This window comes from Thunnus maccoyii, chromosome 9 (genome assembly GCF_910596095.1).
Source record: "Thunnus maccoyii chromosome 9, fThuMac1.1, whole genome shotgun sequence".
Classification (NCBI taxonomy): domain Eukaryota; kingdom Metazoa; phylum Chordata; class Actinopteri; order Scombriformes; family Scombridae; genus Thunnus; species Thunnus maccoyii.
In genome coordinates, this window is record NC_056541.1 from 9185863 (window position 1) to 9202233 (window position 16371).

The window sequence follows — 16371 nt, forward strand, 5'->3', positions numbered from 1 at the left end:
AGTTCTGTTGTGAAATAGTTTAGGGATCGAATTACCTCATTGAAAAAAAAAAAAGTGAATTTTGCAGCCTCATAACCTGCAGACAAAATAACCAGATAATAATGTATTTGTGGCTCAGCCAGAGTTTGAAGTACCTGACAAATAAAGGTGAAAATCTTCATATTGATTGAAAAATCATGTTGTAATTCCAACATATCCACCAAGTAGTTCTGATCATTTATTTGGTAAGACACAATATCTTATAGCAGACAAAGTTTCATCATCTTATATTGTATGTCATCATATCGCCCAAAGCAAGCGGCAACTACCACAACTTGAGGCTGAAGCCAAAGCAGAAGTACCTTAAAGTGCGTTGCCACCAACGCCAGATAGATGTTGGCTCCAATTGACTTCCATTCTAGAAATACTAAGGTAATATTTTTCATCAAGGCATTATGATCTCAGGCCCTCTCTAATGGGTATTCTGGTGGTCATTTAGGAAATTATTGCTCCATTAATAAAATTTGAAAACTTAAGATGATGTCTTTTATTTTTTATGGTGCTTTCACCATGTCCCGAGGCAATAAGCAAAGTTGTGTTCAAATCATCATTCATATTTTTCCCACTTATTTTTCCATCCTTGTTATCTTTTAGCCATTTTAACTCACGGTTGGGTCTGTTTCAACAGTAAGACTGTAACTCGTAATATAACATGAAACAGAGACACTGTTGCTATGGTTACCTGCAGTTAACATACCTGCAGATTTATTTAGAAGTGAGGTTAAGGTGTTGACCAGAACTGGTGTTTTTGTTGGTTTTGATGGACATTTGCCAGCCAGTCAGAAAAAAAAGGTATTTTCAGTCAACACAATTCAGTATTATATATTTATTTTCCTTTTTGGTCTGTCTTTTGTGTCTAGTTCATTACTTTTACTGACAGGTTTAGACCAGAATACATTAAGCTACACAGCAACATCTTTATTATTGTTGTTGTTGTTGAATGTAAGGGGAATCGTTTCTACCTGTGCTGTATATATGTATTTTTTGTCACATTCTGTAGTTGAACCTGAGGTGCCTGTGTGAGTTGTGAGGAACAGTATGGGAGCTGCAGTGTATAGAGAAATGCTGGCAGTCCTCTTGATGCAGGTTAGCAGATTGAAAACTACAAATCCCATTTGCCCTTGAAATTGCTGCAGCGATAGTGTATGTGTGAGAGGCCCTCCCACTTTCTATCAGTCAGTCCTTGAGGCAGTTCTCAGTATGTGTAATTGAAAACGTACTTTGAAAGTGCTGGTCACTTTCACTTGTAGCCTCAGTAGCTCAGCTCATACTTGTGATTCCAGACCTGCTGCTAAGAGGTGAGAATCCATTTTCTCTTTGGTTGAATGTTTCATCATAATTAGAGCAAGTCATGAAGGGCAGCATGATGCTAACTGCATGAATATTAGGATTTTTTTCTTTATTTACGTTTGAGCAGATTTCTTTGCTTTATTTTTTAAAAAGACAGAGATAGAGACAAAGTCAGTGTGTTGAGTAGCTAGTGGAGGCAAAGGGCACCTTGTTTATCTCAGCCTCTACATCAGTTCTTAGCAGCCAGATAGCTTCTTTATTGCTCATTGGTGTTGCCAAATAGCCACCAAATGGTAAGACACAGCAGAGGAGTTGTTGTAATCGCCAATATCCCTGAAAAAGCAGGTTATCATTTCCTAATTGTTTTATTTCACTTCTGAACTAACTTTATAAATGGCAGTTGTCAAATGGCTGTAAAATAAGTGTTGCTGTGCCACATACCGTGCATCAGTTTGTTGCATATCCTTCAGAGCAGGTCATTTTTGCATTTAACGTTAATTTAATTTAATTTCCAAAATGTGCGACAAACTTTCATTTAAAAAAAAAAAAAAAAAAAAAAAAAAAGATTTTTTCTTTTATTCCTCTTATATGCACTACTGGTCTGAAATAAAGTGAAAGAATTGAATATTGACTTTAATCTAACTTTTAAAAATGTAAAACTTTCATGCAGTATAACTAAAACCTGATGAATTAATTCAGGGTCACTGAAAGAGAACATAGTTAATAGAAAACTTCAGTTAATAATTGTTTAGCTGATTAATCATTGAGCATTTTAATTCATCTATACTTTTTTGGTAGCACAAATAGAAAGTCACAGCTGAGTGAACACTGAATGTGGACATACTTTTTTTTTTAAACATTTTGTTGAAATTCCACTAAAAGTCGTTTGGCAGTAGAGGAATCCCGCAGTTGATGATTTTATTGGGTCGTAGGGACTGTAATAATCGACTGTGCTGTGTTGTTGAAATGGCAAAAGGTCCCTGATTAATTACTGGAATGGTGCAGGTCCTCTCTTGTGACCTAGCTACTTCCTGGGTTTAATGGACACTCCATTAGTCCATTTAGAAAGGCGTAGGCCTGAATGGGATGATGGCATTCAGTGTTTGCCAAAAACCTTTCACCTCAACTGCCAAAATAATGACCTTTTTAAAACACAAATTATTTCACACACAAAATGAATTAACACAAATTCATTTTTACCAACAGACTTTGACCATTTACAAAATTCAATGGGATATATCAACCTAATTTTATTTTTTATATTTGGCTCAAACTTTCAACATGTCTTACTTACTTACTAGACCTACATTTTGCTCACACGTGTATAGATTCCAGTTGAAAGAAATTACTGCAGGTGACATGGAACGATTAGGGGCTCAATTTACCCAGTAATACTACAAAACATTATAGGGCAATTTTTTTTATCAATGTATGGGAGTATGCAGATTATATATACATGAAATGGCCAAAAAAAAGTGACAACTGACTTTTGAACAAGATGGAGCCAAACAAATCTGCTATGCAGTATTGAGTGTGAGTGTATTAGGACATATGTAGTTGTGTATGTGTGTGTATGTACATACATGTAGTGTTAGTAGTTAAAGGAATTATTGGACATTTTGGCAAACACATTTATTTGCTTTCTTGCTACGAGTTTGAGAAGATTGATACTACTCTCATGTCTGTATAGTAAATATGAAAAGCAGCTGCTTTTCTTAGCTTAACCAGTCTCCTGGAGTCTCAGTTAGTTGCCTGGCAACCTCGCGGTGACAGCAACGCTCGACAAAGTTAGTGCGGCCACTGCCTGGCCAAAAATAGGTCAGCACATACCCCCCAATAAAACCACGGGTCATTTCTTCACTTTCAGTTTTGTACAGATGAAACAAATGATATATAACGTGTTTATTGATGAGGTGCTGATTGGCAGACTGTTCCTCTAAATCCAACATTCAGTAATGAAATTAGTCTGAGTCTGGTGTGTCTTTTCTTAGTGACACTAGACAAAAATATAAAGGCAATCGTTGAGGATGTAGAAAGTTGAAACTTGGGTATATTGATAAAATGAATCTCAGACAAGCCAACAACAAATTCTGAAAGGCATAAAAGAATATTAGATTTTTTTTACACATGAAATAACCATTTAGCTATATTGGTCTAAAGGTAAAATCAGTATTACTGTTTTTACGGCTGAATTTTTGCATTACATAAGAAAGATATCAGACATTTTCTGGATGCGCAAAACAAGAACTGTTGGTATGTTGTCTGTTTGATTCATGTATTGTATTTTATGATGTCCATTCTTTTCAGTCCAAAGCGTGAAGACTCAAACTTTTGTTTTTTTTTTTGTTGTGTGGACATTTGGCCTTGTCAGAGCAGGAAAGGCACAGCTGTAACTAATAACATTAATGATGGTTCCATTCGATTGATGTCTCAGTAAATCATGCCAGACAGTATACGTGCACAATACCAATCCTCTAGACCCACCCAAAGGGGATGCAGTCACTGTTAATGTTATTAGTTACACCTGTGTTGAATATCCACTGTTCTAAAAAAAAAAACATTGTGCTGGAATCACAGCAAATATGGGCTTCTGTCTCAAGGAGCCCACATTGAGCTGTACTGTTTGGTTCTCTGTCACTCAGTAATTGTTTTTCCAAAAGAAGTAATAGCAACAGAGTACATGAGTCAATTTGTTTCGCATGTTTATGTTCATGTTTAACCTTTGACCCCTGAACACCCCCTCCCATTTTTCAATGATTTAGATCAGTAAGTGGGTATGTCTCTGTCTGTCAGTTCCCTCAGTGTTACACACTCCCCTCTCTTCCTGGTCATCTCAATATGGCTGCCAATGAGATTGACCGAAGAGGGTGTGTCCGCTGATCCCCCGTGGTTTGCATTAAGTGTAACAACTGTTCTTCAGTCAACTGAAGCATTGTTTATGACTAACTTAATGTACAGTGTTTGCCTTGCATCTCCTCAAGCTTTGATACCACCAATATCTGCTGTATTTACTTGTACGTGGAGTTTGAACGCGACTCATTAAAACCTTGTCGGAAAAGTTTTGACAGTAGGTCTATACTGTGCAGTAAGAAGCAGCCGCTCAAAGACAGGATCTGATGCAGCTTTCTGAGACAATTGATTTTAGCGTCTCCTTTTTAATATATTCCAATTGTTCACACACATATTCCAAGAGGTTCCCATAGCATCAGATCCCACTTTGGAGCTTCTTGCTGCACAAACTGGTCAAAATGTCTCCGTAAGGTTGCAAAATGGTTGCATTCTGACTCGGGATGCAAGTGAATGCTAGTAAATAGCAGTGGCATCCATTTCTTGCTTCCCCCCCCATTGTCTCCCCTCTCTACTTTCTCCACCCCACTCTTTCCTAACCTTTGCCTATCTGTGTCCATGTGTGCTGTGTCCAGGTATCAGGAGGAGTACAGTATGGATTCAACCAATGCCCAGTAAGTCACTAGCAGCATCATGCTTGCATGGCATGGATTGTGCCTGCGGTGGTAACTGTACACAGGACGAAAACAAAAGCACGTGCATACCACTGTTTACTTTGGATTTAGCATACACTGTAAATAGATGTTAAAGTCTTGATTGTGTTAGGAGGTTTTATTACCATTACCTGCAAAGTGGGCAATGATTGTAGTGGTGATGGTACAGAATGCTGAGAGTAACCCATTCATCTGTGGCTACCTTTTCAACAGTTTGTTGTGGCTCAAGAAAACATTGAGCCCATCACAGATTTTTGTCACATTCCATCACACCACAGTAAATGGTGAAAAGGCAGCTTGTGTGTTTTTATTAGCTTTCTCCTGGTTATATTATCTGTCACTTGGATGTGTCCTCAATCTGTCAGTATCGTCAATGTAAGATCTGGGCTTGAAGCATCAATCATGTAAGCAGAGATAAGGACATCTCTAGAGAAACCAAATCAGTGAAACCAGTGCTGAAAACACAAACATGTCAATTCCTTGTCCTGTACTCACTGTGGACTGTGCATGCTGCGGAGTCTCCCATCATTACAATGTTTAACGCGGTTTCAACTGGTGTATTTTTCTCACTTTAGCTTGAATATGTCTGTATAGCTTGATAAGTAAACAAAAACAACAGGCACCAGAAAGTTTGTGGCTTCCAAATTGATTAATTGGACAGAATCGGGGCGCTCTCGGTGCTCTGGACGTCTTGAGAATGATTCTACTAAACCCATAAGTTTGCAAGTGCAGGGAAGTCAGCACATTTAGATTCAGTCATAAACTCCATAAAAACAAGATTGTGGCTACTGTGGCATCATCCTTAAGTCTCAGAAGGGACGTTTTAAAATCGTGATTTACGTTCATAATTCTCCACAATCTTGACAGTTACCGAAGCCACAAAATCCAAATTTGGTTAAGGAGCGAAAATTAGATGTAACAAAGTGGGGTGAGCAAGTGATAACCACTGCAGCCAAGATGCCTGTCAATCAAGCAAACATGCCCTTACATAGGATCTTGTTAAACCATCATGTATCATTAATGGCAGAATTAGTGCCAAGAAGACATACATTAAAAGATTGAGACCCTCTTTTCTAAAACAATATGCAGCTCATACTTAGACTTCAAATTGTTGTCTGTACAGTCATTTATGATTTTAGCACCAGCATGTAGCAGCCAATAGCAGAACTGTAGTTTACCGTAAGACAGTCTTCTGCAGTGGCTTCACCACTCAGCAATGGCAGGTTGCTGCTTGAGTGTAGTGTTTGTTGGGGTTGTGCTGCTGTTGGAAAATGGATTATGATCCTTGGGGATGTGCTAAGTGGTGAGCAATAAGCATGTGTTTCCTTCAACACTGTTTTCCTTTTGTTGTGCTGATTCAGTGTGTGCAATTTCAAACAGATATATTGCTTTCTGGTGCCCTTTGTTTTGTTTTGGGTTTTTTTTGCATGAAGTGAATCACAGTTACAAGTTGTTAAAGGCAATACTGATTCTAAACAATGTAACACATATTCAACTACTGCTGATGGACTTTGTTTTCCCAGAACAGTCATTTCTTTGTTTTCATTTCTACCACAGTTGTAAAACAACCTCTGCTACCACAGGAAATACTTAAATGAAATTCTGTTGCAGTGCACTGAAACCAAAGGTTGTGGTTACTGAACGTGCATCTTTGCATTTTCAGCAACCGTACATTATGAAACCCATGACATCATCTTGGTTAAGGTTGCTCGACGTGCATCCCTAGCAGGTTCATCAAACATATCAGCTAGTTTATCTCAACATGGAGGTGCAGCCGCTTGATACAGAAACATCCTCGAATAGCTACAGTCGGTAGGTAGCAGATTTTAGAATAAATAATTCCTGAAATGCGTTGAACATCAGAGTGTTGCATACAGAATAGTGAGAGTATCTAAAGTCAGATTTTTTTCCTGTAACATGATTTGAAAGAAACTTTGCCTTCATTTTTTTTAAAGGCCTTATTTGACACTGTGTGGCCTTAACTTTATAATGCTGGCTGCTTGGTGTAGTCTTTTCAAATGGAATACCATCATTCATCAGCAGCTGTCTCTGTGGTGTGAGTGCAGAAGCTGCTATGATATGACCACATTGTCCTACTTTTGTGAAAGTGGTACTGTGTGCAAACAGAAGACACTTTTTTTTTTTTTGCCAGTTCATAGGAAAGTCAAATCAACTGAGCAGTGGTAGAATAGTGTGCTCTTTTTATGTAGAGGACATATTATATTGCATTCATAGTTTAGTTTCTGTTTGTTTGACAGAAGCATGTCCTGTTTATCTATACAGAGATCTCCATTTTTAAATTTGGAAGGCAGTTTATTGTAAAGAATTGCAAGGACAAAACATTGTTGTTGTTTTTTGTTTTTTTTAATTGAAAAAGAACAGCTATTATTTACTTTGATTTTCTTGCAATAGAGTAACATCTTTAAAATTGCTGAGTTACTCTGTATAGTGTTGGTGTGATATTGGTTTGCAAATAGGGCACTCAACCAACATCATGCTAAAAGCCTGAGTCGACCCAAAACTTTTCTGGGTTGGTAACATTGTGTTCATTGTCTCTTTTGCCTTTTGAGGAACGTCCCTTTGTATGTGAAATTGCTTTCTCAAGGACTCCCTACTGTGGACTGCTATCCAACTATCCAGCAATTCAGCTTTGATGCACTCAAAATCTTGACTTCAGTCAACAGTGAGATTAAGTCGTTTTCACAGAAATTGCATAGTCCTCAATAAAATGAGCAGTGTTCTTATTATAACTGCACATTTGAGCCAGAGCTCTTTGACAGACCTTGAAGGACAAGTTACAACTGCTTTGAATCAGCTTTTTTCAAATGCCGATTCAAAGCTAAACTATAAGTTCTGCTGCAGTGCACTTAACCTAGCTCTTACAAAGTGTTTTAGAACACAATACTCTAGGTTCATCTAGGTCCTTCAACACACTGTGTGCACATACAGGGATGCTAATACCCTCTCCACAGCTCCCATGCATATATATATAGCAGGTTACAGAGTGTAAGGATGCCTCAAAGGATCAGAAATGATCTGTACCTGCTCTTTCATGTTGATCTTGTCGGTCCACAGGCCACTCAGCTCCCATTAAAGTGATTATCCTCCCCCTGCTGATTATAACAGAAACTGTACACTTTCCTCTTGAGGTTCCTGGCTTCACTATCCATTTGACAAAGTACCTTCACAGTTGCTGTACTGCCCATGTCTGGCCTGAAGCCCATTCAACAATTTTTTTGCGCTGTTGGAACACCGTAAAGAAGCTATTGGACGACAAGTACCTTTACCACATGAGGTTTTAGATGCAGTGTAGGTGAAACAGAAGCAGGAAACGACAGAGATGGCATAGCTTTTGAATATCCATGCCTGAGAGTAATATTTTTAGAATCCCTGCAGCTTTTATATCAGGCACACCTCTAAAAGGTGGCGTCTGGAAATGTTTCTATTTTCAACAGTTTACTTTGTCAGAGGGGGGGAACAAACAAACTTGAGATCAGAAAATGTAAAAACAGTATTCAGGCTGTGATGGGAAAGACTGATGCTGTACTGCTTGCAAGAGAAGTTGCAGTATTAATGGGGAAAAAAGGTCTAAAGCCAGAAGGGCTACGTGCTGTTCTGTTGTCCTTATCGTAAACCGTGATACAACTGGCAGGTTCATTCAAGCCACCTGACCGGTCTGGGATAACTGAGCTAATGATTTCCACCTTGTTGCTATGCCAACTCTTGTTGTAATTTGCTTATTCTGTCATGGGTATTTTATGTTGATTTTGGTGCTGCCAAATGTACTCTTTACTTTCTACAGTACCAGATCCTGCGAGATTCCGCAGAAAATTAAATACCGTTTTGATCAGATTTCTGCAGTGCGTGCAGAACCATTTGACATGTGTTGTAGCTTCTTCCCACAGTGCCCATGATCATTTGTGCCCCAGGTGATGCCATACAAGCTTAACTGATATTGCTGTTCACCTTTGCTTGCCACTGCAACACTGACAAATATTCCATGTGGCACAGAGCATCTGGCTGCTCTTTGACAGTATCTTTTTTTTTTTTTCAACAGTAGAATGAATGCGGGCATTTGAACAGCTCTGTTCTGTCAGCCAGATTATCCTGAGGTCAACAAACTGTTTGATGTTTATTTACAGAGTCTACAAAGCAGTTGTAGTCTCTCAGTGTTTCAGGCAAGTGTGCATAAAATTTTAATCCAATCACTGGCAATGGTCATGGTGTACGGGTGTATTTGTGTGTGTGCGTGGCGTGCGTGCATGCGCGAGTGCGCCACTTAACACCAAACATTTGATCACAAGTCCCACCAGAATCAATCATATTCTCAGGTTACACTTTTTCTCCTCATTACTTTCATCATGATCATAAACTTGTTATTGACTGCCACATATCTTGAATGGCTGTTTTATACACAAGAGGCTCAACATACCATGTGGACTTGTCTGTTGAAGACATAAAGTCATGCTCCATCTATTGTGACTATGTGCAAACATTCCTGGGTTATGCCTTGCCGTAAATGAAGTGAGGCGAGTGGCTCTTAAGAAGTACCATTCTGTCGTAGATGCTGTCTGGCTTCTTGGATATTTGAACTGCTCGTGTTTACATTGGGCAGTCTGGCTAATGTCCATAGATTGGTGGTGATGGTTTGCAGACTACAAGGATGCCAAAGAAGGGAGCGCATTTACTTAAAAGGTATTGCTCTGAGTTTACAGTCATTGGCAGTCAGCAAAGATGGAAGAAGTGCTATTTGTACCCTTAGTTTGAACTGTGATAGAAACACGATAAAAAGCACCGTGTCCAGCAGAGTTTTTATCAGGTATTGTTTATGTTCTTGTGGCTGTTAATTATGTGAATATGAATAAAAGTAATTATGGTGCATTTCTTCAGCAGTAAGAACTTTTTTCTGTTTGCTTAGTTGGGTGGTTGAAGATAAAAACATTTGCAGTGTGGTCTGTAAGTATTTGACACTGAGACATATTTCATCGTTTTGTTGCTGTAATTCAATACTTTGTATTTTAAATCAAACAATGATTATAAGGTTATACTGCCATCTATTGTTACATGTTTGTGAGAGATCATGTCCGTACGGGTGAACAGTGTGGGAATTGTAGCCATTGTTATACATTGTCGCCAGAATTTTGGGATATTTAAGCTTGACATTGATCTGAAACAAACAACCAAGAAGATTTTAGAGACAAACAGAAGAATCTTTTCAAACCTTAAAAGGATTATTAACTGTTAAATACGATGAATTTATTTAAGCTTTTAATTTGTACTCTACATATCGGCCCCCCTTAAATCTCTGTCAGGCTGTACTTAGGTGATGCTTTGAGTTAAATGCTAACGTCACATGCTAGCATGTTCACAGTGACAATGCTCAAAGGTAAGTCAGGAGATCACCAATGTCAGAAAGATAACTTATTTGGGAACTCCATAAGATTCATTTTCTGGGGAACATGGATGTCTTTACCAAATTTCATGACAATCTGTTGGATAGTTGTTGAGATGTTTCAGTCTGGCATTGCCATCCCTCCAGCAACATTGATAGCATAAAAATGCTGTCACAACAGAAGACATGTCCAACATGTCTATCTCTGTCTGAATACTTAATAGACTACTCTGCAGTTGTCTAATCTTGGACTCAAATATGGAGGGAAATCCTAACATTAGATTGTTAGTAGAAATTGAGGCACGTTTCTACATGGTTATCAGTGTTTCCCCTTGGTTGACTGTTTTGGCCTGGTACGGGGGCAAAAGTCGGGAGACTCAGCAACCACACATTTCTCCGTTCTCTATTTCTCTGTTTTGCATCTTCAAGTTAGGCTAATCCATTGTTGCTAACTTCAGAGTCCCTTCACTTTTCTAGAAGTAAGGGAAACAACCGTCATGACTTTTCTTGGTCTTGACAAGCTGCAACATTTATTAAGTGACACACAGTAGCCTGTACTGTACTGTACTGTACTGTACTGCCAGATTGATAGCTTACTGCTGACCTTATCCTCTGCTCTGCTCGCATTCACTGTCACTTTACTGCCACTTGCCCTCTAGTTCAACCACTCACTCACTGGCTACGTGCAAACATTACATACTCTCCTATTCCTTAGAAGGAGTTACGCTACCAAGAGTTTCCAAGGCAACGACACAGAGGTTGACTCACATTTTGGAACAGTGCTGCTCAGAGGCTCCCAAATGCTATTGATTTCCAAATGAATTGATATTTGGTGTTATTTTTGGCATTAAAAGAATTTTTTTTTTTTGGCCTGGCGGGGGTTCTCGTTGGCCTGGCGGTCTGCCAGACCTGTACAATTCAATTATAGGGGAAACACTGGTTATCATGTCTACCCACACAGAATAACAGACACACATGAGGCTCATTTGTCAAACCAAAAAAGCAAATCACTACATCATTACAACTATTGCATCTGAGTTTATTTTGGAGTCAGATTTCAGGCTCTACTGTGTTCACGTTTTCTATATGAAGTGTAATTGCATATGTACCTGCTGGGTAAACATGCAGCCTTTGTAGCTGTTGTCCACGTCTGTTCTCACAGCTATGTCAATGGAGACTGAACAACATGCATTATTGATCACCTGTTTCGCCAGAATTAGTCTTTATGACAGTCTTTTACTGCTTCTCGAGCGATGGTTTTACATTGTTTGCATATAGCTGTGTGTTTGGGTGGGACGGAGTCAGGGGGATGGGAGTGTGTGGTTGGTGCTTATATACAAGAACATGTCATTGCTTGTTTGTGTCGGCGTATGTGTGTAGCTACAGCTAATTCATCGTACACATGTTCACTCATGTATGTGAGTGAACATTTCCTGCCTTGGAAGCTGTCTCCATGGCGATACAGCCAGGGGAAGGGGGAAGGAGGAACGGGGGATAGCTTGCATTTTACATATTCTTTCTTCCACCTACACACTATATCTACACATGCAAACCTCCCTAAGGAGTTGGTTACTGTAATTGCCCTCCTGTTCTCTCTTCTTCTCCCCTGTCTTTTTGCACCCACCCTGTATTCATCTTGTCAGACAATGCGGAAGGCTATAAGGGTCTCCTCTGTAACTGCAAGGACATTATTACTTCCCTTCTACGCTCATTAGTGACAACAAACTCTTGACAGTAGAGACCATTATTAGGCTTGACTCGCCACTTGCATCCATCTATCCCACTTACAATGGCTACATCATAATTTGTGGTTAAGTGATCATTTGGTGTCCCCTCCCCTTTTTAATAGGGTTTGTCATTTGATTTGAAGTACTGTAGTTTTAGCAGGAGATGATTGTCAGTTATTAATGAATGCTTTTGTGTTAGTGTTCAATATATTGTTCTCTCAAGTTCCCACTAATTCATATGCAGAAAGAGTCCAGACCCAAGTGATACAGCTTGTCAGTAGATTAATTAAAAAATCCTTATCTCAGTGTGTGTCATGTCTTTACAATATGCATATGCATCACAGGAAGTGCACCATTCAGATAATGTCGTTGTATGAAAAATACATCCGTATTTATGTAATAGTCTGCATTGTTACATGAAAACAGACGTTACAAGTACCAGTGCTGCACATTAAGGTGCAAGCTCATATGCATTTGTGGCTGATATCGTTGCATTGTGAGGGGGAACTGTACATAATGATATACAGAGGGAAAGTGAATTAATCAGAACAGTGCCATACACAGTTTTTTTTTCTTGAGATAGATCTAGTATGTGACTGGTAGTCTTCTTTGTATTTGAAACCTTCACTGATTGCTCAATGCTTGGTCAGATGTTTGCTTATTGTAAATCATAACTTCGCTAATTTTTTAGTTGCAACGAACAGTTATTTTTATTATTGATAAGTCTGACTTTTTTTTTGATTAAGAAAATAATTGTGTGGCTGTAAAGTTTCATTTTCATTTGCTCTATGTCTGAGTTGATGACATCAAATGTTTGTATGAGAAAAGCAGCAAATCCTCACATCGGAGAAGCTGGAACCAGAAATCTTTACCTAAATATTTTACCTAAAAAGTTGCCCATAAATTTTCAGGCAAATGACTAATCAACTAATCGTTGCAGCTCTAAATTTTATACTATTTCATTTAGGCAAAGTTCTTGTATGGCAAATTGTTTTATGACTACATTAAAAAGAGACACCTTTGTTGAAAAAGGGCTTAGTTTAGAGCTGCAGCAATCAGTCTAATAATCAATTAGTCGATCAACAGAAAATTAATCATTTTAGTCACTTCTTAAAGCAAAAGTGCCAAAAATTTGCTGAATCCAGCTTCTCTCGTTGAGGCTTTTCTTTATCACACGGGATAATAATGTGAATATTTGGAGTTTAGACTGACAGACCAAACAGACCTTTGTAGACATCACCATGTGCTCTAAGAACCAAAACCACACCAAACCAAACGATTAATCGATAACGACAGTAATCGTTAGTTGCAGCCCTAGCTTAGTTGAAAACAGGTTTGAATTCTAAATGCTGAGGTATCACTGCTAAAACTCAGCAGCAGTATAAAACTGTATAAAAAGTATAACTGTGCCTGGACCACAACCATTGTCACATGTGTAACATCTACCGTAAGTGACGCTGCAAATGCACTGCATACAGTATGGTACCATTACACTTATTGGTCAAATGTAATTCACTGTTGCTCTTGGTAAAGTGTTATAAATTTCTATGTGTATTATGTTTTGGCGGGGTTGACTCTGAATACGCATGTTTCTGCACACCAACATCATGTCACTGTTCCCCACAGGGTGCAGGTGGAGTTCTATGTGAACGAAAACACCTTCAAGGAGAGGCTGAAGCTTTTCTTCATCAAAAACCAAAGGTCAAGTAAGTACTGCTGGCAGGGAACATCACACCATTCTCCTCTTCTCCCACAATGCTTAATGGTAAGAGGCTCGCTGCTTGTTTATATGCTCAGAGCTAAATGAGAAAATAAAAGCATAATGTAGGAAATTGCAGCCTGTGATGATGCATGTCCAATTTCTGTCTCAGTTGGGGTTTTCATTATTGCATTAGCTGACTCATTGTGAATTACTGTATCCTTTTGGGTGTGCACACTGTGGCCCAGTGTGGACAGAAGAGTATGGCTCATTTGTTGAGAGACGAGGCGGCGGTGTTTTTCTCATTTAAGAGATAAGATTGGCAATATTACAACATCTCTGACGGAGACGCCGCTGCACTTCAGCGGTTTGGTGCATTGTGCCGGGAAGCAATTCATTTACATCAAGTTGTAAAAATGTAAATTATCGGGTGGCTGTGGCTCAGGAGGTAGAGCGGGTCGTCCCCTAATAGGAAGATCCGTCGGTTCGATCCCCCGGCTCCTCCTGTCCGCGTGTCAAATTGTCCTTGGGCCATGATACTGAACCCCAAATTGCTCCCAAAGGCTGTGCCATCGGTGTGTGTGAGTATGTGTATATGATTAGAAACCCCTCCTGACCTTGCATGGCAGCCTCTGCAATGTGCATTTCAGTGCTTTTGAGTGCTTGGAAGACTAGAAAGGCGCTATAGAAATGCAGTCCCTTTACCATAACTCAGTGTCTTCGGTAGCAGCATGTCGTTAACACATCCTCGGCAATGACACGGGTCTGCTGTCTTTCTGTCCTCTTGTCATTATCACTAAGCCGCCACAGTCTTTGACATAAAACAACACGGTAATGAAAATGTCACACTTGGCTGCAGGGGTCTTTTGCTCTATATCATCGCGGTGCTGTTTGTGTTTTGTCTGGCTTCAAATCATTTTAACATTGACGCCGGCTTCATCTAAAGAGGTCGTGTCAGGAGAGATTAAGTAGCTGCTGAAGCTGATTGGAAATGGGTAATACAGCTAGCACCCCCCTCTGGCTAGCAAGCATGTCTGCAGCCAGAGTTTCTGTTTTATTCGTGTTTGATGGTGCAGGTCATGTGTGTTTTTTTCAGTATATGCCTGCACTTATTCAAACAGGAAACTGTCCACAGACGTTATTATCTGACCCATCTATTTCTGCACTTTCCCACCAGTCGCTATCTTGGTGCGTTCTTCGTCATTTTTTTAGGCCATAAAAGTGCTGGTGTTGTGTTATTCTTAGAGGATTTGAAAGTTACACGTCAAAGGAAATCAGTTATGACAGGGTGCCAGAGCTGCACGGAGCTGCGTTAGTCACGCTTCAGGGCTTTGACAGATATAGTCACTTAAGGTTGCTCACTTAAGGCAATCCCTGCACCTAAACTGGTGCTCAAGCAGTGCTTAACTTTCTAGCGAGGAGAGATCTGGCTGCATCCGTCGTCAGAAGTAGACAATCACAGAGCTAGTCACAACACCAGAGGGTTTGAACTTCAGAAAAATGTGAAAAAGGGTGAACAGAGAGGGCGTTCAGCTTGAAAGTAAAGCCTGTGAATAAAACACCAGAGATCTAAACAAACCCAAATCCAGCCGATCATCACTTTAGCAAGGCCACTCTCTCAGTTAATTCAGATGTCATTGTTTTTGTCGATCCACAGGCCTGAGAATCCGCCTGTTCAACTTCTCACTGAAGATTCTCACCTGCGCCCTCTACATACTGAGAGTCAGCCTGGATAACCCCAAGGATACCCCATGGTGAGCGTCACACTCTACAGTCATCACCCACTCACTGACTATCCCCTATTCCAGATGTGTCCATATTTTCTGAATACTTGCTTTTTATTGCATGATTAATTGTGGTCAACTCATAATCTGTACAGTTTACTTTGTTTATGTCTTGCATGTCTTTGTGTTGCTCTTCTTAGAGATAACTTAGACATTGTGGAAGCATCACTGTTCATACTGTCCATCTCTTTTTTTTCTTGTATTAAGTCCAAACCAACCAGATGAATTACCATATGCCAGAGGAGAAATATTTTCCTGCTGCCATGTGCACAGAACAACAAATATAAAAGGAGATCAGTACAGCAGAGAATCTGTTTTGATGAAAATTTTGTGGATCTTTTCAGTTTCAGTACTTTGGTTATATCAAAGAGGTTCTTGAGAATTATTCCTAAAACTAAAAGCGTAACTTAAAATGTAAACTCAACATTTAAGTCAATGACATTGTGTGGTTTTGATAACATTAAGAATGTGAATGCATTTGTCTTATTATGAAATTATTTTATTCATTGTCTGTGGTGTGTTTGTGTAACTAAATCATATAAGCGAAGCTGAGTTGCTCTTTCTGTGCAGTCACATGGAAGTTGTAGATGGTCTGTTCACTGCCAGCAGCTTTAAGACACACGTCGGGTTTATTCTTTATGGCAACATACAGCACCAGCTGATGGAAATGTTTCCCAGTGGTCATATTTCCACTCACACACACACACACACACACATTTTCACGCTCTTTTTGTGTTTCCCTTGTTGCTATTTTTTTCCACAGTCCAATGTGTCAGAACAACAGTTTGACTAACACAACAGAAACGCCGGGAGAAATCAAATGGTATGTTTTACTGAAAACAGCACTCGGTCGTAAACTGAAGTGTGTTCATCTTCTTATGTTGCAATTATATGGAAATGCATTGAAGTGTGAAGAATTTTTTTTTCTTCTGCTTTCGGA

The 16371-nt window shown here is 39.3% G+C and overlaps 1 protein-coding gene across 12 annotated transcripts in view; it reads left to right on the top strand.

Moving 5' to 3' along the window:
- The window catches only part of kcnt1b (potassium sodium-activated channel subfamily T member 1b), a 74692-nt gene that overhangs the window by 25487 nt on the left and 32834 nt on the right, over nucleotides 1-16371 (top strand). For 8 of the 12 annotated variants that reach the window (XM_042420529.1, XM_042420527.1, XM_042420533.1 and 5 more), the window contains 4 exons: nucleotides 4752-4790; nucleotides 13575-13654; nucleotides 15305-15401; nucleotides 16195-16254. In XM_042420529.1, coding sequence (XP_042276463.1) covers nucleotides 4752-4790; nucleotides 13575-13654; nucleotides 15305-15401; nucleotides 16195-16254 — 276 coding nt within the window. Of the gene's footprint in view, nucleotides 1-4751; nucleotides 4791-6585; nucleotides 6642-13574; nucleotides 13655-15304; nucleotides 15402-16194; nucleotides 16255-16371 lie in introns of those variants that run through there. The other 4 variants (XM_042420531.1, XM_042420538.1, XM_042420539.1 and 1 more) reach the window with 2 other exon arrangements.